We start from the raw sequence: 21,426 nt of genomic DNA, 5'->3' as shown, positions 1-21,426 counted from the left end.
GTGGACCTAGAGTCTGAGAGGCAATGTCAACTGATCCTTGAGCCTTGATTTCCTCATCCCAGAAAGGGCACACTGGTCCCCAAAGAAGTCATCAGAGGAAGTGGACAATGAGCCCTCTTGCCATCTCCTTGCCATCCCTGGTGGCCTTGGCAGAGCATCTGAGGTACAGCAGCTGCCAGCTGCCCACCGTGCCAACTCACACTGACCCCCCTGCCCTGCCCACTCACCCCTGCTGGGCCTCAGCAGGCTGGTTCTTGCCTGCCACGTGTCCTACTCTTCCAGCTGCTGGGAGGTGGAGAGATTTGTCCCTCTGCCTCCTGTGCCTGGAGACACAGGTAGGAAGGAGCGCGCTCCAGATGCAGTCAGAGAACCATGGCTTGGTCAGCGCATCCCAGCCCACTCACCATGCACACTGTAGAGGGCTGTGCACAGCCAGGGCAGCAGCAGTGGGGTTGGAAGTCACTGGGCCCTGTCTGCTATAGTGTGGGGACTCTTAAAAGGTGGCTCTTTCCTTTCCAACTTTTCCTGGAGCTCCCATCTCCCTCTGCAACACTGGGCTTTCAGACCCAGACTCTCGAAGCCCCCCAGCAACTCCTCACTTTGTGCTGCTCTGAGAGGGTGAGTGACCAGGCTAAGGACACACAGCCCATCTGAATCCAGAGCCCCAACATGACACCCAATTTTCTTGCATCTCCTTCCTTTTTGCTTCCAGGTGGGAAAGAGGAACCATGCTTGCTCCCCTAGGAACACCCCTTTCTCCTCAACCCACTGGTCCCCCCTGAGGCCACCTCTCTGATTCCTCACCCCAGCCTTCCCGTCATCCTGTTTCCCAACTCCCAGAGCATAGGATAGTAGCCTGGTGCCCTCTCTCAGCCCCTCCGGACAAGACTCACCATGGCCAGGACACTGCTCACCACTGCTACTGTCACTGCTGCCAGCGGCCAGGGCAGGAACCACCTCATGCCTGGAAGTCAGCAGCCAAGGCACCCAGAGATCAGCCCAGAGGATCTGACCGCCTCCTGGGGGAGCTGGGCCCAGACTGGCCCCTGCCCATCAGGAGCTGCAGATAGCCTGCTCGGCAGCCCGCAGGGCTTTTATTAAAGAGATCTGACGTCAGGGTGAAGGACAAACCCTGCATTTTCCTCTCAAAAAACTTTTCCTGCCTCTCTCTCTCTCTCTTTTTTTTTCTTTCTTCCCTCTGTCCCCACCTCCAGCCCAGCTTGGCCAGCCTCCCTGCTCTGACAGTTCTTAAAGGGGAAGTTACAGGGCTGGGCATCCTCTGAGATGGGTTCTCAAAGGAGGGGAGGGGCACAGGGAAGGGTGATCTGGAGGCAGGGGCGCAGCCTGGGGGCTCTGAAGGGAGTCTGGGAAACACCCTCCCTTTCATACGCCCTTCCTACTTCTAGTCTTCATTTGCTGTCTCCAGCCTCTCTTTCCCAGCTGCAGGCAGAGGAGGAGAGGACTTTCCGTCTATCCATGAGCAATAACAAATTCTTGCTGAAATAGCCTGAGGCACGAGATGCTGTCAGGGTCCGCAGAGCACATCAAAGCCATGGACATCTGTGGCTCCTCACCGTGTCCTCATTGTACAGGGCTGTGCACAGCCAGGGCAGAGCCATCTGCTCCAGGGTCTCTGAACACTCGTTATCCCTGGTGGGCTTGGGGTTCCTGGCCTTGACCCTGCTGGGTCCTTGCTTCAGAAGTCTCTCTGGTGTGAGGAAGGAGGTGGGGAGTGGTCCATGGGGGCCTGCCCTGCTCCACCCAGCATCTTCATGTGGTCAACTATAGACCCTCCTGGTGCCCCACTTTCTCCTCCACCCTCTCCCATGTCTCAAGGCAACCAGACAGGACCTGCACCTGGTTTCATTGGCAGGTGTGGATCTCTGTCAAAGCCAGCCTGCTGCTTTCAGATGGAATCCTGTCCTGGCATGGCTTCCAGGCCAGTTTCCTCCTGGATGTGTCTTCTTCTTCTCTACTCTCTGCTCTGTGATCAACCATGGTGTCTCCTCTGAGCCTCAGTTGGAATGCTCTGCCCTATGGTTTAAATAGTAGATGCTCCTCCACCTCAATTTCCTTTAACAAAGAGATGCTGTGGCTATTTGAGGGAGTAGTGGGCTTGTGCCTACAGAGTGTTTTTACGATCACCCTACACATGACTCCACAAGAGGTGTCTCTAACGATTATTTTTTCATTTTCTAACCTAGATGTATGTTTTAGGCCCAATTTTAGTCAATGAGATTAAGGGGAAATAAAAATCTTCTGGGTGTGCTGAGAAAGGATTTCTTTCCTCAAGAAAAGAAAGAATCTCTATTTATTTTATTCTTTCCAGGTGTATAAATGTGATGGATAGACCTGAAGCAGCCATTTTGGTATATGAGACACACGCCTAAGACTAAAGCCACATATGGAGGATGGCAGAGTAGAAGGAATAAGAGGGCCTGGGTTCTTGGGACTGTGTGTAGTTACTGAACAAAACCTGGAACTGTCACTTCCAGACTTCCCATGACATGAGATATTCAATAACTTATTGCTTAAGTAATAGTCAGTCAGACATTTTTGTTCTTTGGAGACAAACTCATACTACCTGTTGTCTGGAGATTAACCAAAGTCACACACATGAAGTGCAAAGACAGAGGTGTGGGGGCCACATAGAGACTAATGACTTCCGTGCCCATAAATGTCTATCCTCTTTTTCTTCTCACTAACTCACTTGATGCTTTAAAAATGATCCCAGAAGGCCAGCATCCTTGACAGGTGTCAGTAAAGGGATCGCCCCACATGCTGGGTACCAATTTGGGATCTGTGGCCTTTTGATGAACAGCAACACCTGTCCCATGGAAGTCTCAGGACCCGAGCTAGGCAGTGTGGGCAGGCCACAGCAGGGGCAGGACAAGCCCAGAGTGGCCGGGGATTTCAGGAGCACACATCTATCAACCTGAGCTGCTGTAGTCTCTCGGTGTTACACACGGCACCTGACATGCTGAACCCAGAGAGGGAGCATGGCTGTTGCTTTCAGAGCCTGACTGCTTTGAGCAAGGGACAGAGACCCAAAGCTCTACCAGAATGCTGTCACCTCCCTTTCTGGGGGCTGCAGTCATGCCATGGGCACCATGAGCAGCTGTGTCTTCAGTTCAGTTGAATCTGTCGAGGATGACCCAGAGACCGGGGCTGGGTCATGGGTTAGGAGGTAAAATGCCTGGGGGCCGGACCTGTTCTGCCACTTCCCAGAGGCCTTGGGTAGTCATGGGGGGGGGGGTCTCTCTGTGCCTCAGTTTCCTTCATTCTAACCCAGTGGGTGTGTCAGCATTTCCGATTGGAGACGTCAGATGGAGTACAGTGTAGGCCAATTGGTCAGGTTGTCTTGTCACCCCCACTTGAGCTGGGCTAACCCTCTAGGCCTGGAGCATCTGCTATGCTGTAAGTGGCCCTTACAACCCACTGGATCTGCCTCTCAGTCTCCATTGGACATCATTGTCCCATCCTATAGATGAGAAAACTGAGCCTTGTGCCTAGAAAGGCTGAGACAGAACTCAAACCTGCAGGTAATTTCCCCAAGTAGACGGCCTTTCTAAGTATTAAGCAACGAATGAATAAATCCAGGAATAAATCAGTACAGCGGGTTGACAGACGGGTGGTGTATCAGTCCATTTTTCATTACTGTAACAAGATGTCTGAGACAGACTAACTTCTCAAGAAGGGAGGTCTATTTAGCTCTCAGTTCTAGATGTTGGTTCAAGGGCACTGTGGGGACATGCACTGGCTTCACTCTGATGAGGACCTGTTGACTGCATCACATCATGACAGAAGCACCATCCCCAGGAAGAAATTATATCACATCACCAAACCAGAAGCTAAGACAGACAGGGTCCCACAATCCCTTCCAAGAGCACACCCCCCAAGTGACCCAAAGACCTCCCTAGGCTCTACCTGTTAAAATTCCCACCACATCCAAAATCACCAATTCTCGGGACCAAGTTCCCAATACATATACCTTGGGGGACAAACCATGTCTAAACCCTAGCACATGACCAGTGGACGGATGAACATATGTGTGTGGCGATAAGTCCATTGTCTGGAACATTCCATCCCCAGGTGTTCCTAGGACAGGCTCTGTCTCTCCTCCTTACCCACTCTACCTAAGCAACCTTTCCTCCTCCCTGGCTGGACTCACACTCAATGATTTCCACTTTGTTCTGGCCAGATTTTGTCCAGTAATCGGCTCAAAGGATTACCAACTCAAAGGGCAGCACGAGTACAATCTTTCTGTGTATACCAAGTCCCCAGCCCCAGCACAGAGACCCTGCCAAACTGAGGCTGCTTGAGATTTATTTTAATGAACGACCAAATGGACCAATGATGAAGTAGATGAATAAGGTTCTAAAGAGGTGTATGGACAGATAGACGGGAGGAAAGAAGGAAGGAAGGGATGAAAAGAGGGAGGGAGGGAGTCTTTGGAGGAGGGACAAACGAGCACACATCGTTGTGCTCCTGCACTTTCCTTGAGGAAGGTTCAGCCCACAGAATGTCTTCAGGAACCACTGATTGAGAGCAAGCTAGCAGCGGATGAGGATGGGGGCTGGCAGTGTCTGGAACAGCCTGGATGACTAGTAGTACATGGAGTCAGGTAGGGCTCAGGTGAGCCTCATATTGTCCCAGGGATCAGGCCCAGGAGTGTCACAGAGGCGATTCATTTTCACTGTGGCTTGTGGATTTAGTAGACCTGGACAGCCCAGTGTTCATGGTGAGGTCCCAGGGTCACATGGAGCCTCATTGAACCTGACTTTCCTACTGGCTCCCTGCATCCTGATTAGCCCCACCCCTCTTCTTCCCAACTGAGCCATCTCTGTGCCCTTGTGCTAGGATGAATTGTCAGCCCCATCCTTCTAATCTTCAGGGTATGGCTTTTCTTTCAATAATGTACTAAGCTCATGTTATCCCTAGATCCCTAGATCTTTGGAGAAACTGAGAACCAGATTGCTGATGGCTCCTGCCCTACTCACACAGCCAGGTCTGAGGGTCTGAGCGCAGGCTCCAGCCAGACCTGAGTCCATGCATTTGCAAGTTCTCAACACAGGAAATGTGTGGTGGGTGCTGTGGCCTTTCTCCACTTGGTTCTCCAGCTGCCTCTTCCAAGTGTGTGATTCCTGATGGCTGCCTCAGTACTCCCGTATCTGAACTTCAGGTCTTAGCTCATTCTGTTCCCTCAGTGAGGGACCATGCCATTCATTACCTTTACCTCCTCACTGCAGCTCCAGTCCAATCCCTCACAGGGCTGGTGGGAGTTCCCTGGGATTTGGAGTTTATCTGTTAGCTGTTACCATAGTTGATGTCATTTCCAGTTGGGAGATGGGCCAGTGATGGCCCTACCTCCTGACACTGCTGTGTGACCTTAGAGAACTCACATAAGCTTGCTGTGTATAGAATGAGGACACGAGGGATACCAATGGCTCTGTGTCTTGACACACAGTAAATGACACCATGGAAGGTTTATTAAGTAAGTTTAGCAAAGAAAGGGTGCATGGTGAAATTCTCACCCACAGAATGTTCTCACCACTAGGCCTTGGGCCCAGGGAACACCTGGAGGCAGGGTCTGATCTAGGTCACTTCTGTGTCCCACCCTGGCCTGCCACACAGTAGGTGTTTCAGTATGTGTATGGGGTGGGGGGCAGGAAGCTAAGGTGGGACCTGGGAGGGGCCTCTGGGCTCAGCTTGACCCACATTCTACAAATGTACTTCCTCCCAATCCCACCCCGCAGGCCCGGGTCCTGCTTCTAGGCGGGTCGGTGGTTCCCGGGCGGACCTCCCAGAGCTGTAAATAAATTCCAGAGGGTTTAGTGGAGGGACTCAGGAGCAGAGGCCAGAGGGGAGCATTCCTCCTTCCTCCGCCAAGCAGTGAGGCCCCTGACACCAGATGCTCAGAAGATTCCAGACCCTGTCTCCAGACTCAGCACAGGCCCCAGGCTGTCATCTGTGTTGGATCTGCTCACAGCCTGTTTGTCACTTACTTGTTCCATGAACATGCTCAGACACTGCACAGTGAAGGGGCACAAGGCCAGCTCCTAGGGCGACCCAGACACACATAGCACACCCCATATGTGCAGCAGTGGCCACTTCTGCTGAGTTAGCAGAAAGCAAAGTGGGTGCTGCCAAGCCTCAGCCTCCGTGCCCACTGGGTGTGGCACAGGTGAGGTACTCCCTCTCTTCTTGGGGCCCAAGGGAGAATGGAGGGGCCATTGAAATGGGCCCTGGCTTCCAGTCCTACCTGGAGACCAGAGAAGTGGAGGTGACTGTCCTCATGCCTCCCCCCAAAGTCCACCCTGGAGTTGGTGGACCACTTCCTTGCCATGTAGTCCTTGAGCCATCACTGATTTTGGCAGGCACTCACCTGTAGCTACAGTCTTAGTCACAGGTAGAGAACATTGAGGCTTCCCACTTCTCGCTGGGAAGTTAAGGGAGCAAAGCAAGGGCACTGGGGTCAGACTGGCCTGTGTTAAACAAATAGATAAATAGCCCAGGCTTTGTGGAAACCCAGATGAGAGATCTGGGGGAAGCCCCTTCTCTTCTTCCAGCCTCGGTTCTCCCCCTTCTAAAACTAGGGGATGAGATGGGCCCACCTCTCAGGGTTGTGGTGGAGACCCAGATATTTCTTAGCATCTAGTCGTTGCTATTTGGGTTCCTAGATCTCCGTCAAGAGGGTCAGCCTCAGTCACCAGCCTGAGTCACCTAGAGCCATCCCTTACTCTTGCTCTCAGAGTTCCTTCCCTTGGCAGACTGCTGGGTGGGACCATCTCCCTAGCTCTCTTCCATCACAGTAAAAGCCCCAGTCCTGTGTCTTCAGTCAAGGGTTTCTGTTGGTTTGTTTGGGAAAATGAACCGGGGCTATGTGCAGGTCAGGAAAGAAAGTGACAAAAAGAGACAGATTGAAATGCTGGGAGGCTGTGCTCCCAGAGGTTGCTTGTGGCTGCGGTTTCAGAGCAGAATGCAAAGGGACCCTGGAACACTTTGACCCAGAGACCCCTTTCCTCACTGGACCTGGAGATCTGGTCCTTTGGTTTAGAGCAGCTTGGGATCCCTGGGCACAGCTATAAGTGCTTCTGTGGGCCCCTCCCCCCAGATCAAAACTGGAGGGTTCCCATGCCAGTCACCCCATAAGTCACGGTTACGACATCTCCTACAACACATTACCTTTGTTGGAAAGTCCCGTGGGCAATACACAGGGCCTGTGCTCTTCTACATCTGGCTTCTTTGGCTCAGCACTGAGCCTATGGGGCTGTCCTGTTCACGTGGTTTCTGCCATAACAATTGTAGGAGTTGAGGGCTCAGAGTTATGGGGATTCCACCATTTCCTGCAGTCTGCTTCTGCTCTCAGACTCCACTGTTGGGACCCTGATCCCCAGCTGGGTATGATGTGACTGTAGTGGACCACCAGGGCTACACCTGGCACTTCCAACTCCATGCTCCCTGTGGTCTGGCCTTGGGCCTTGTTTACAGTAGATACTGTAAGAATAAAGATCTCTTGCCATTTTTGAGAGATCTCTCTCATAACTTGGAGGGGGTACATACTGAATCAAAGAAAGTGTGTACCCCTGTATGTCTCAGACCCCCTGCTTCTGCATTCTGGGGCTCACAAGCCTCCTTATGCTTAATCCATGAACGCAGAGTCACTGGGTGGGGCAGGAGTAAACTCCTCCCTGTTTCACATGGGTAGACAGTGAGTTCACAGAGGTGAGTAGAGCCCTAAAGCCCACAAGGGAGGAGCTGGGATTGGAGTCTGTACCATGGTGCACCTGTGCACCACCTCTGAGCAAGGGACACTGTCTCCTGGTTCTCTAGGGGTTCACAGAAGGAGAAGAGTGTGGCCCAGAAGCCCCAGCAAGCCTGATGGAAAACCCAGGCCTTTGCTGAGTCTTGGCATCTGGCTAGTTTGGGTTGGCAGTGGGCAGCAAGTGGCCTTCCAAGTTGGTGATGTGGGGTGCAGCCGCTGCACAGCCCCACTGTGCAGGGAAGTCATGCTGTGCTGTCCTTGGCACTGAGGGCTTCCAAAGCAATGTGGAAGGAATGGCAAAGAAGCAGTCCCAAGTCAGCCTGTGCTAGGAGATACCCAGCACCTGAACCATGCCCAGGGAGTCCCCAGGAACCAGGTTGAGCCAGAGCAGGGATGTATGCCTGCAGATTGGGCTTGCACACTGACCACCTCCAAGGTGAGTGCTAAACAGGGCTTCTCAAAAGTTCTGTGTGTGGATTCACTGGAAACTTTTCAAGTGTGGAGATGCCCAGGCCTGCACCCCAGAGCAAATGCCCCTCCCCGCAGTGGGTCTGAAGGAGGGCTTCTCTGGAGCCCACCTTAAGAAACAGGGCTCCTCTCTCATTACCCAGAATCTCTGTGCAGTTGGACAAGTGGGAGCTGTCAGTGGCCCCTAAGATGTCCAAGGCTTGGCCATAAAATCAGAACACGAAAGGCACACTTGTGATGAGGTCTAGGAAAACGTACACTTGTGGGGATGCTACTCCTCTGTGTACAGTGCCTGGTAATGGTTTAGCAACTGAGTAGACAAGCTAGACACAGGGCAAAGAGAGTGAGGGCAGCTAGCATCTTCTGGCACCTCTGAGTCAATCTGTCACTATCTGATCTTGTTGACTTCTGAGAGTGACCACTTCATCTTCACATTTACCCTGCAAGTCTCTAGGAAGTTCTTCTTTGGGAAAAGTTGACTTAAAGTTATACAGAGAAGGGGAATCTGGGTACTGTAGTTCCCAGCTTCAGCCAAATCCACCGAATGATTCAGTTCACATTTCACCCTGACTCTAATGCCCTACTCTCTGCTCCCTCCAGCCCTTACTTCACACATCCATCCTGGTGTTTTTACATCTGCTGTGCACTGTTTGCTCTCCTGGAATCTCTTCAGTCTTTTTTCACCACAGTGACTTGTGCCTGTTTTCTTGTCTCTTGCCTCTTCTAAGCCATGAATCCCATGAAGATAAAGACTGTCACTCAGTGCTTTTCACATGGAAAAAACAGTATCTCGCATTTACTTTTAATTTACTATGTTCTATGTTCCTTTTTATGTGACTGTTTATTTGTCTTAGACCAACCTTAAAACATGAGTTCTACTGTTACCATTGTTGTTTGGTAGATAAGGGACCCAAAGCACAGAGGGACCAAGTAACTTGTCCAAAGTCACCCAGGTGGTGGGCTTGGTCTGAGAAGCTGGTCTGGTTAAGTCTGAAGTTTACAGCCCCCATCATTAGGCTGTGACTGCTCAGCACTGGGAGGTGAATGAAGAGGGAAGGAGGGGCAAGGGGAGGAAGAGAAAAAAGGACTTGAGAAAAACCTTGAGATCTGATTGAAGCCCAAACATCCCAGCTGGGGTAGGCAGCTAAGAAAGGGCCTGAGTAGCCACTGTCAAGTTTAAGGGATAAGCTCCGGTAGACAGTTTCTCCTACTCCACATTCAGATGGAAAACATACCTGTTGGGTTTAGCATCAGCTCCTGCCTGAACAATTACAGATTGCAGGCATGAGCTGTGGATCACAAACTTGCTCATCCCCCTAATCACGTAAACCACATCTACATAAGCTACACACACCTCTGGCCATCTCTCTCCATTTACATCCACAATTCTCTGTATATCCTCCAGTTCACATCCTTGTTCTGGGAAGAAAATGCTGTAGGCATGTGACATTCCCAGTTCCCAGACTCTGTGGATGAGAATGTGGGTGTTTGCCATGGGTGGTCTTGTTTGTCAACTATAGAGTTGGACAGGGAGTCATTGTCTCCTTAAAATCACACCCTCCCACTACCCTGCTCCTTACAGATGATCCAGTAAAGATGTGACAGCTGTGTGGCCTCTTCTGCCCCAGTGTGAGTCAGGCAGGCCTTCTGAGAACAGCCTGGCACTGCTCAGTGAGTAAAGTAAGACACATCTGTGGCCAGGTCCCACTCTCCTGAGAGTATGGTCTTGGGATGTTTTCCCAGGGCCTCTAAAAGGCTATGTGGCAAGCTACTTATGTAAGCATGGCTTGTGCTAATGAGTAATGAGCTGGGGGCAGCTAGGATGAAGAGGAGAAGAAACTTCAGACAATCCCTGCCAAAGAGTAATGGATGGGTGCTCAGGGGGTGGGACTGGGAGAGAGCTTAGGACAGGGATGAGTGAAAGAAGAGCAGTGGGAAAGCCCTCCAGCCACCAACACTGCTGTGCATGAAGGTCAGATGCAGTCTGACCCAGATGCTCCCAGATTTACAAGAATTGTACAAGTTCAAGGATGCCCATGTTAGTCATGCTGACTATGACCTTGAGAGAGGGGATCGAGTGGCATCACAAGGAACCAAGAGAGGAGTTTGTGTTGGTGATTACTAAGCTCAGCCCTCCATACCCATCCCAGGGCAATGCAACACATGGATGAAGAGGAAGGACACAGAGGAGGGGGAGAAAGAGAAGGGATCAAGAAAGAAAAGGAAAAGGAGAAGGAAGAAGTGGTTGAAAAGAAGAGGAAGGAAGAAATGAAGAGGGAGGGAGAAAAGAGAAGGGGAGGAAGATGAGGGGAGAGGGAGGGAGGAGGGAAACTCATACATTTGCACAGAATCTGTTACAGGACCACTTATAATAGCTTTTTTTTTTTTGTAATAACCCCAAACTGACACATCCAAAATGTTCATCATCTGGTGAATGTTCAAACCCACTGTGGTCCAACTGTGCTATGCCTACTATTCAGGAATAAAAAAGAAAGATTAGACATTGGTCACTGTCACCGCAAGGAAAGGAAGAGGAATTAAAATTCAGGTGAATTTTCCATGTTCCAGACACTTGAAGCTCACAACTCATTCTATTTTCATAATCATCTGAGAATGAAAGGTAATATGACACCCACTTTACAGCCAGGGAGGCTAGGGACCAGGGAGGTAAACTAAGGCTCAGAGAGATCACATAGTGTGTTTGTTTTCTTGGGCAGTCATAACAAAGTACCACAGACCTTGCTGACCTGAGCAACAGAATTTTATTTTCTCACAGTTGGAGTCTTAACATGCACGACTGAGGTTTAGGCAAGACTGGCTTCTTCTGTGGACTCTGTCCTTGGCTTGCAGATGGTCATCTCCTCTCTGGGTCTTCAAGCTTTTTTCCTCTCTGTGTGGCCGTGGCTAATTTCTTCTTATAAGGACACCAGGACCTACCTATATGACCCCATTATACCATCATCGCCTCTTCAAATACCCTGTCCTTAAGTCTAACCAGGTCCTGATATCCTGGGGATTAGGGCGTCAACTTATGGATCTTCGGTGTGTGTGTGTGGGAACACAGTACAGCCTGTACCAGAAGACTAGCAAGCCACAGGTGGAACTGGTGGAGCACCATTCAGATCCTCAGCCCTTTATGCACCACAAATGAAGGTTGGTGCTTCTGGGACCTGTTTTGGACATGGTGTTAGTATACACAATGGGTAAGGCACTTGCTAGGTGACTGGAGCTATAAATCAGGGCTCAGGACCTGAAATTGCCTGAGACCTTTGGGAAAGACACATACCCTGTCTGAAACACAAGCAGACACAGCTGGGCCTCACCTTCCTGTCCTCAGAAACCTGCGTGATTTGAGGGCATCCAAGCCTAATGTTCTCTGGCCCAGTCTCCTCAAATCCATCACCACCCCTCTTCGCTATGTTCCCCAAGTGAGGATGGAGAGAGAGAGAGGCAGGCACAACTCTGCCAAGTAGGGTGTGGGAGGGGGCTTGGGGAATTCAGGTGGCAACTGGGTTTGTGGTCTTTTCTCAGAGCACTTGGGGTGGACAAACAGCAGGGCTGTGAAGATCACTTCCTTCAGCACGGATGTGGCCATCCAGCCACAAGCGGACATGAACTCTGAATTTGGCAAGGGCTACTGCGTTTTGCACACTCAGGAGGTTCTAACAGTCAGACATTCTCCACGGATTTCTCCTGCCAAGACTGTCTGGGAATTTTGGACAAGACCAAGATTGCATCCGGGTGCCTCTGTGGAGTGATGTTACTCTCTGGAGTTAGGGTCTGTGAGTGCTGGATAGTCTCAGAGCTCTTCCTAGTGACCCAGATGCTCTCCCACACCTATGTGGGTAAAGCGAGTCAATTTCACTCAATAAGTGTCTGCAGACTAAACAGGGAGCTGGGCTCTCACTGACACAGAGGAGATGCAAAGGGGAACAAAGGGATAAGTGACAGTAGGGCTTCATAGCAGGGAGACCATACCAGGTACACAAAGAACCTCTTCATATGGCATATTGGGGTTCTGTGTAGCTGGGAGAAAAAAATGTAGGTCAGCCAAGAGGGGCAGTAAGGGACACAAAGAATGCATAGGAGTTCAGTCTCTAGGTACGAGCTAGAGAGGACCTGGAATTTCAGGTGGAAAAAAAACACATTTCCCCATACAATCCTGTATTTCCTCAGTCCTCTGCATGTACCAGGTGCCACTGAAGTACCATCCACTAATTGTCACCACCAGACAAAACTGCTTTCCTTATATCAGAGAAAAGAGGTACAGAGAAATTAAACCATGTGTCCCATATTTGTTGCCTGGCAGAGATGGCTCCCTCTCCCAGGCTAGCTCTCCACAGTGCTGTGACAAGGGACTCTCTTGTTTGTCATTCACTGAACACATGCTATGTGTCAGATATTGGGAGGATCTGGGATCTCTGTCATCCCAACAGTCATAGGCTTGGCTTCTAAGGACACTAATATATAAGCAAAGAGTCAAGGTGAATCATATGACTTAATTGAGGCAGCCCAAGGAATTATGGGAGTCCAGGGGAGGCCCGTCACTCAGCCTGGTTGGGAGTGAGGTGTGCAGCCAGGGGTGGGTGGGAGCTGTGGGTGGAGGAAGCCGAGTCAGGAAGGTTAGACTTTAGTTAAGTGGAGAGAGGGAACATGGCTTTGACACAGAAGAGCAGGGCCCGGGGCAGGACAGTGCTGTGCAGGTTTGTAGGGAGGTGAAGAGTTCAGTCTGACAGTGATGAATGCTCCAGGGGAGCAGTTTTCCCAAACACTTCCCATACGACAAAGGAGGATGCTAGCCCTCGGAGGGCAGTGGAAACCATTCAGAAGCATTGGTCAGATCTTCTAGAATGTTCCATATGGCTGCTATGGGGAAGAAACATGGCTGGGAAAGCATTGGCAGCTGGGAGTCCAGTTAGGGGTCTATTTATGGGTAGGATTTGTAATTGGGGTGTTGTGGGTGTCTGCTTGATGTGGAAAGGGAGGGAGTCAGGATGGAAGTGGGGCCATTCTTCAGGTGCTCGGAGCACCGAGGTGACACTGCAAGAGATGGAGGCCTGCATATGTGAGTAAAGGGATCGGTAGATGTGTGGATGAGCAAGGCTGGGGAGAATGGCTACACGTAAGGAAAGGCCTGTAGGCCTCTGCCACGTCCATCTCCTCTGGTTAATAGACTCAAGGACACATGCTAGTGTGCGCACAGCTGGAGAGTTGAAGAGTCTGAGCACTCAGCATCCATGAGCTAATTTCCACTTCTGCAGGCAAAATAGCTGTGAGAGGAGGGTGAGGATGCATAGGACCAGTTCATCCAGCTCGCATGATAGTCCATGTCCTCAAAGAATGCAGTGATAGAGAAATGATAGAGAACAGATTCTGCATTGTCATAAAAGGCAGAGCTGAAGACCAGGTGACATCTCCACCTCTCACACCACCGCTCTGAAGTCCCCTAGGCCCTCCCACACCCAGGCTTCCCCTCATGGGGCCTCCTGAAGCCCCAGCCAGAGTGCTCTCCCTCACACTCCCGTGGCATTTTGTTCTTCCCTGGACAGTTCAATGAGCAGTCATAGATTTTCTATATGAAATGCATAGGTGTCCTATGTGTGCTGTAATCATCTGGATATGTCATCAATTCTCTCAAAAGATCTTGCCCAATTTGGAAGTAGAAGTGAGGTTTTCTTCGTCTGTGTGTTCACCGAGTTAAGTTTCTGACCCATATCCAGTTAAGTGTTTGCAAGAAGGCAGGTACGGGGGAAAAAGAGAAAAGAGGAAAGAAAAGAAAAAGAAAGCATAATGGGCAAAAATAAGGAGTAAAAAGACATCTGAATTTGGGAAGTTAATATGTGTATAGATGGATAGATGGGTAGATGGGTGAGTGGATGGATGAATGGATGGATGAATAGATGGATGGCTGGATGGATGGGTGGGAGGGTGGATGGGTGGATGGATGAATGGATAGGTGGATGGATAGATAGATGAATAGGTAGGTGGATAGATGGCGAGATGGGTGGATGGGTGGGACTTGGGGTGTGTAGATAGATAGGGGGATGAGAAACTGAAGGAAGAGACAGGCATCTGGGAAAACTGAAGACAAATTTTTGGGTTTCAACAAAGTGTTGGAATGGCATAACCACCACTCTATCCCTGGTACCTGTCAAGATGTTGTGCCTCTTCTCCCTTGGCCCTGTGTACCGAAGCACACTCAGGCACTGGGTCACCGAGTGCCTGAACCACTTCTTTCCCTCTACTGGGCCTCAGTTTCCTGTTCTGGAAATGAGGGGCTGGACTCACTCTCTGAGGAACCTTCTACTTCTGAAGCTTCCTGACATCTCTGGTGAGTGCCTGCCCCTTCCTTGGGATAGGGCAAATGGGGACAGACCCTGGCCTGGCTGGTCAGCTGCCCCCGCAGGGAAGGCACCTGATCCCTTTGCCTCTGCAGATTCCCAGGGCAGTTTTGGCTCTGCGTGGGCAGCCTTTCTACTTTGTCTCCAGCCTGCACTTTTCCCCACCCAGGACACAATGCTGCCTGTCTTTTCTCTTTCAGATCTGGGTTAGATAATACTACTTTCTTGTTTTTCCTTATTTTCTGAGTTTCAGCAGACTTGGCCCAGAGGAAGCTGCAGGTCAGTGGGGACCTGGCAGGTGTCAGCAGCTTGAGCTCAGTGTGATCTTCCATGAGAAAAGTAGCCCTGCCACTCACATCCTCGCAGCTCCGAGCCCAGGTCTGATGAGGATCAGAGCTCAGTCTACACACCCTGGACCTGAATGAAGGAGGCTTGGGGGGTCAAATGAAAAGCTGCTCATTTTCCTGTCTCCTTAAACAAGCTAAGCTGCTCACCCTGCCAGTTTTCTCATCTGTAATGAAAATGACTAATCATTGACCAGAAAGACCTTTATAAAAAATAGAATAAAATTTTTATAAAGAGTCTGGCTAAATGTCTGACACATGAAGACATGGTAGCTTTTGTGTATGTGTATATGTACATATCTATGTTTTAGTTATATATTTTAAAATATATCTGTTTATCAAATAACCTTTTTAAAGAAAGAATCAAAAAACACACTTTGGCTTATTTTCAAGGACAAGTGCTATTACATTTTGAGTGAGTTTCAATATTTTTCTATACTATACATATATTTAGAAGCTGAAGTGCTATTTTTGTTTACACTCTAACATTATAGTGTACACATTTTTGTGCTTCAATATTCTGTGAGGGGCTGCTTTAAATGGCTGTGTGACACCATAGTCTATGGACTGACTGTGACTGATAAGTCATGAGAGAAGCAATCCCCTCTCGTTGGACAACTAGGTTCTTTCCAGTTTTCCACTTCTCTAGCAGTTCAGGCTCCAGATTTGAAACCAAGCCCGTCTGTACCCAAAACACATTCCATTACCTACTAGACCTTCCTTGGCTGAGGCGCCATACCCCGCCAACCTCTTCAAAGTTTCTCAAACCTCATCTTTCCTCTCCAATTGCTCCCCACAGCTTCTCCCTGGCCCTCCCTCCAGAAACCCAGCAGTCAGTCACCACCCATGGCTCACTAAGGAGCTACAGATGTGTCTTTAGAACCTACACCATTCCCTCCCTGCATGGCTTGTCTGGAGGGCAGGGAAGAGGGATTGGAAGCTCAGAGAAAGGGGAATGCAGGGGATGTTGCATCAAGATGAGCGAGGACATTTTGTTGAGAATTCTTTTTCCCCTGGTCCTTCAGGGCTTGGGCAGAGCTTCAAAGCACAACTTTAGAAGTTCTTTTGCAAATCCTCTAGTCTGTTGTTGTTTTCCTAAGGAGGAGAAACCCAGCATCATGTGTTTCTGGTTCTGTTTACTCCACATTTAAGGAAACAGTGCTAGGAATCAGGAAGCACTCAGGTCTAAACAGTGCTGGGCACTGGACAAAGCCCCCTTCTTCCTGGCCTGTGTGGACTTGGCCTGGTAGTGGCTCTCAGGGGGACTTGGCAGGTTGGCTTGTGGAGGAGGACACTAAGTGTGCATGTGAGCCAAACTCCTGCACCTTCTGTAGCTACCTGCTCAAATCCCCTCTCCAGCTGCACAGAGATCAGTCTACAATAGAAGTCATTCTCTTTCTTGAAATCCATGAAAAGCTGGGGGTGATGGTGCATGCCTATAATTCTAGCAATGGAGAGGCTGAGGCAGGAGAGTTGAGGTTAAGGCTAGCCTGGACCACACAGCAAGACTCTGTCTCAAAAAAATACAGTAATAAAAAAATCAATATATTTTTCCCCCAAGTTCAGATAAAGTCTTAAACTTGTGCCTGGGCCCTTCTGGCACGTGCTCTCTGCCAATCCCTCTGTTCTCACTCTTCTTGTACTGTGTCTCCCACCTCTCCCCATGTTCTCTTCTGGGCCTGACTCATTCTGCCCTTTTGGCCTGGAAGACCATCTACAGAGGGTGAATAGTGTCCTCCAAACCCATGCACCCTTGGCTGCCCTGGATGCACCCTCACTTAGGACATCAGGTCTGCCAATGTGATTAGTTCAAGGCTGCCAAGATTAAATCATTGTGGATTGAAGTTGGACCCTAAATCCAATACTGGTGACCTTCTAAGAAGAGGAGAGAACATGGAGAATAGCACAGGGAGGGAGGCTATGTGAAGATGGAGGGGAAACAGAGGCCGCTGCAAGCCTCCTTGTCTCACTCAGTTTTGGTCTCAGTGATCACCTCAAGTGCCTGATCAAAGTCATTTGCTAAACACGCATCCCTGCCAAAATGTTCCCCTCTTAGAAAGGCCCAGAGCAGCACATCAAAAACGTCAGCCTCTTCCTCTCTACCTCTTTATTTTATTCATAGCCTGATGCTTATATACTTTATATATTTATAATTGTCCTCCCCATACAAAAGCACATGTGAGAAGGGCACAAGCTTTGGAAATTCCTCTGCCAAACCTATGAGTTCTCAGAGAGCACAGGTATGTCATAGGACCTCGGCATATATCTGATGCAATAATGAATGAATGAATGAATTGATAGGGATCGGGTGCCAACTACATATACCTTTAAAATACTCATTCTGCTACACAATAAATTATAGGGAGCCTAATTATTATTAGGAATTGAGTGTCCACAGACTGGGCGTGGAAGATGAGTCAGATCAACATGGTTTGGACTGAGTTGGGAGCTCGGTTGGACCAGGCCGCTGGGTCTCTCTCCTACACTGGCGCCCTGCCCACCACTTCCCCAGCCCCACAACAGGGTCCCTTTCCTCTTCCTTTCCTACTGCTGCCCATTTCCAACCCAACCCTGGCCAGGGCTGAGGTCTGTCCGACCCGCTTCAGAGCTACCCTCTTTAGAGCACTGGCATGATCACAGCAAGGGATGACCGTAGGTCTGGAAGAGGATAGCTCTCTCCGGCGACTGGACAACGTGCTGCAGCAATCTGAGCTGGTGTGTGGTGTCCCCACTGCTCACCACCGTGAGCTCACTCATTAGACATGCATGACTCCAGTGATGTTGGAGAATCAGGCTTGCCTTGGGCTTGGGGCAGGTTTGTGGCTGGTTAGAAGTACCCAGAGCCAATGTCAAACTCAGGCTGAAATCTTCTGAACCTCGTTTTCTTCAGCTGTTGGTTTTGTTTCCTGCAGTGAGTGACTCTGGAAGAGTGAATAGACATTTCAGGAATGTTGTGAAAACCAGCACCAGTCCCATTAGTGTACATGGCCCAGTGGTGACTCCAGACCCAGAAGTGTTATCTAGACCACTCACTCATTTCACGAGGGGGCCAAAAGAGGCTTAGATGAAATGAACAAGGAAAGCTGAAATAGTGTTCACTTCCACAGGGAAGTGTGACGTTGAGGTGAGAGGACAGAGGTGGGGACTGGCAGTACCTATGACCATTACACACAGCTCCAATTCTGCTCTGCCACTTTTAATATGTGTGACCTCCTGGAACTCCAGAAGCTTCTCTGAGCTTCAGTCTTTTCATGTGCAGAATGGGACAAAAACACTCACTTCATAGTAGCTGTTGAAAAGATTAAATGAGAAAATCAGCAGTATTCAAAAAACAGTTGACCTTTTCATCTCTGGTGATCTTTGCCTTCTCGCTCCCTTGAAGGAAGACCTGTTATTATTCCCATTTTATTCAGAGAGGTTAAGTAATCTGGGAAAAACCACACAGCTAAAATGGGGTAGAGCTAGAATCTGAAGCTCACATTCAAGTAAGAATATCATCTTTCCTGGTATATGGTGAGTGATTATTGAATGTTAGCTCTCATCAGTACTTGAAGTAGTCAATCACAATTTATTAAGGGCCATCTATGTGTCAGACACTTCTCTTCACATTTGAGGACATAACATTGTCCCAGAAAAATGGGTCTTTTGTCAGAGAGGAAGGTCAGGGAATGAATATCTAACTGAACAAATACCACAACGAAAGGTCTTGGTAAGTGGTAGAGAATATATAAGGTAATGCTGTAGAATACCCGGAGGCAGCAAATTCCCTAGCCAAGTTTAAGGAAGACCATGCAGAGTAGATAATGCTTGATTTGTTACCTGAGTCCTGAGAAGGAATGTGACATATGGGGGAAGAGAGGTGTACAGTAACAGAGAAGGCTAAGTCTGAGACATGATGAACAAAGATAGGAGGTGTGGGACAAAGCAGCTTGAGTGGACAGCGATGAGGATGGATTAGGCAGGAGCCGGATAACAAAGGGTTCCTTTGGATACAACAGCAGAAGCTCTAAGCATGGAGGTGGCATAACTAACTCATTCTTTAGCAAGAAGACACTGGCTGCTAAAGAAGTCATCCCAGAAGACACTGGGATGACAGGCAATGGGGATGTCACACTTAACCAAGGGAAGCCAGTCAGCAGCTGACACAGAGTAGAACGGTGGTGTTGGTGGTATAAAGAGAATTTGGGGTATATTTTGGAAGCTAAGTTGGTTTGTCTGTGGGCTATGAAGTGTGAAAAATGTTACTGAAGGGCCCTTGGATTTGGAAGGGAGTGGAGAGAAAGATCAGGAGCCAGTTGGGGAGTATTCTGAAGTTTGAGATGACTGATGAATACTAAGGGAGAGGTTGAGTAAGTGCAAGGATGTCTGGTCTAGAAACAACATTTGAAATGCCTCAGTTTTTGGAAGGCATCAGAAACCATGAGACTGGGTGAGATCACCCGGGAAGAGAGTGATGAGAGGACAAAAGAGAGCCAAGGTCAGATCGCTAGAGGCCCTCTATGATTAACAGCCGTGACTGTTGGTGACTTAGTGAGTTTGCTGCCTGGTACAGCAAGCAGATACAAGCCAGGACTTTCAAGGTGCTGCACTTTGAAGTTTACTGTCTTGGAAGGCTCATGCTTGGAACCCAGTGGCCATGCTATGGGGAAGCCCAGGCAGACACATGGAGAGGCCCACCTGGAGGAGAGTAGAGACCCCCACTGGCAGCCAGTGCCAATGGCCAGTCTGCAAGTGAGGCCATTTGAAATCTTTCAGGGGTCCCAGCAACCCAGGAACACCCATATGAAGCTGAAGAATCTCTAAAGACAGTTTCAGAATTGTAAACTAGAATAAATCATTGTTTTGAACCACTGAATTTTGAGGGTGGCTTTTCTATAGTAGCAGATAACTGAAGTTCTCACTCTAACACAGTAAAATTGGAAAAAGAAAGGAGAAGGAGGAGAAAGAGGGAAGGAGGAGGGGATGAGGAAGAGAAGGAGAAAGGGAGAAAGGGAATAAGAGGAAGGGGAGAATAAAGAGAACTTGGTGAAGTGAGGGGAGCCAGGTGACCAAGCAGCCCCTAAGGTTAAAGAGAGACAAGGCAGGAAAGAACATCCATGGGCCAAGTGAGATGAGATGGCATGGGTCCCCAGTCACCTTGTTCAGTCTCACAGGGCGATGGACTGAGAGCCCCACTGGAGGAGAGTTTGGCAATGAGGTGAAAGAATGGGAGGGACAATGTATATCCATGACACAGAATTCTCTTTTGGAACTTTCATGTCAAGAAGAACAGAGAAATGGGTGCTAGGAAAGGGGGGACCTGAAGTTAAGGAAGGGGGTTTGTTTAAAGATAAGCAAATGTACATGGGAAGTTTGTGTTATAGTTGAACTTTCTCTCTGCTCTTAATCCTCTTCATAATGATCTCCTTACTTTTTTCCCCACGCCACTTCTCACCTTATGACAATGTATAACTAGATCAATTATTTAGCTGATTAGTTACCAATGCCCTCTCCCATGAGACTAGGATCAGTCTTTTTTGTTCACTGATGTCTTCGAAGCACATATTACTGTGACAGGCTGGAGCAGGTGTTCAATTGGTGCTGAATGGATGGATGGAGGAATGAATACAAGTGACCATGCAAAGTGAAAGAACAAGGTGGAGATTAGGAATGAAATTACACCATCTAACTCTTCATCCTGAACTGCTGCAATGATGGTGTCTAGCGCCTGACTTTTGGCTCCCTGTTTCCACACGAGCCCTGAGAGAGAAGAAGGGTTGGAGGAGAATTCACAGGGCTTTTCTTCTGGCCATGGTGTCATAGCACACTCTTTTGGTTCTCTGAGTTTTCTTCTGGAGCCAGAGGTATTCTGGTTGTGACTTATTTATTCTCTTTGTCTATGAGCTCATCAATGCACAGTGCTCTTGCGGAAGGTGGGGAGCCAGAGACCTGCATGCCCTTGCAGGGTAGACATCCAGTGGGAACTGAATGCTGATTGTGTGTGGTCATGAACTCTTGCTGTCTCTTTTGAGGAATGTGCATGGTCAGTTAAGGACCATCACCTGGAACTTTAGAAATCAAAAGGACCCAAGTAACTGACATGTATTCAATGGCAGGCCTGGAGGCCAAGTCTTAGGATCTAGAAGTGAGCAAGCCATGGCTTATTAAGGAGACTATAGTCTGATAAGGAAAACAGACAAACCGATTGGAATAATCCAAATGTCCTGGGCTTTCACTAGCTAGACCTATGGCCTTGCTCAGTGGCCTGTGCCAGCTGTCACTCATTCCAATAACACTGGGTCCTCTTCTGGCCCCTTCAATGTAGACTCAGTAATGACATCTGCTATTGCTGAGTCCTTAGTTCTGTGCAGTCCTCATCCTTTCCTTATAATTCAGTCAATTGTCCCTCCAGTGAAGCCACTCCCAGTCCCCTCTGGAGGTGCTTGCTATTACCTGAAAGGCCCTTGCTGGTATGCACAAGAAGATGTGATCTCAATCATCCATTTTCTCCCTCCATAAGCACCGATGG

The 21,426-nt window shown here is 49.2% G+C and overlaps 1 protein-coding gene across 2 annotated transcripts in view; it reads right to left on the bottom strand.

Moving 5' to 3' along the window:
• Ccn4 (cellular communication network factor 4) overlaps nucleotides 1-1,191 on the bottom strand; it is a 28,897-nt gene extending 27,706 nt beyond the window's left edge. For both annotated transcript variants that reach the window (XM_020174458.2, XM_020174459.2), the window contains exon 1: nucleotides 894-1,191. In XM_020174458.2, the coding sequence (XP_020030047.1) occupies nucleotides 894-962 (69 nt within the window). In that variant the 5' untranslated portion in view covers nucleotides 963-1,191. The remainder of the gene's footprint in view (nucleotides 1-893) is intronic.
• Between the last annotated feature and the right edge of the window lie 20,235 nt (nucleotides 1,192-21,426).

Source organism: Castor canadensis, chromosome 3 (assembly GCF_047511655.1).
Source record: "Castor canadensis chromosome 3, mCasCan1.hap1v2, whole genome shotgun sequence".
NCBI lineage: Eukaryota > Metazoa > Chordata > Mammalia > Rodentia > Castoridae > Castor > Castor canadensis.
Note: the sequence above shows the minus strand (reverse complement) of the source record. Positions and strands in the feature narration are given on the sequence as shown.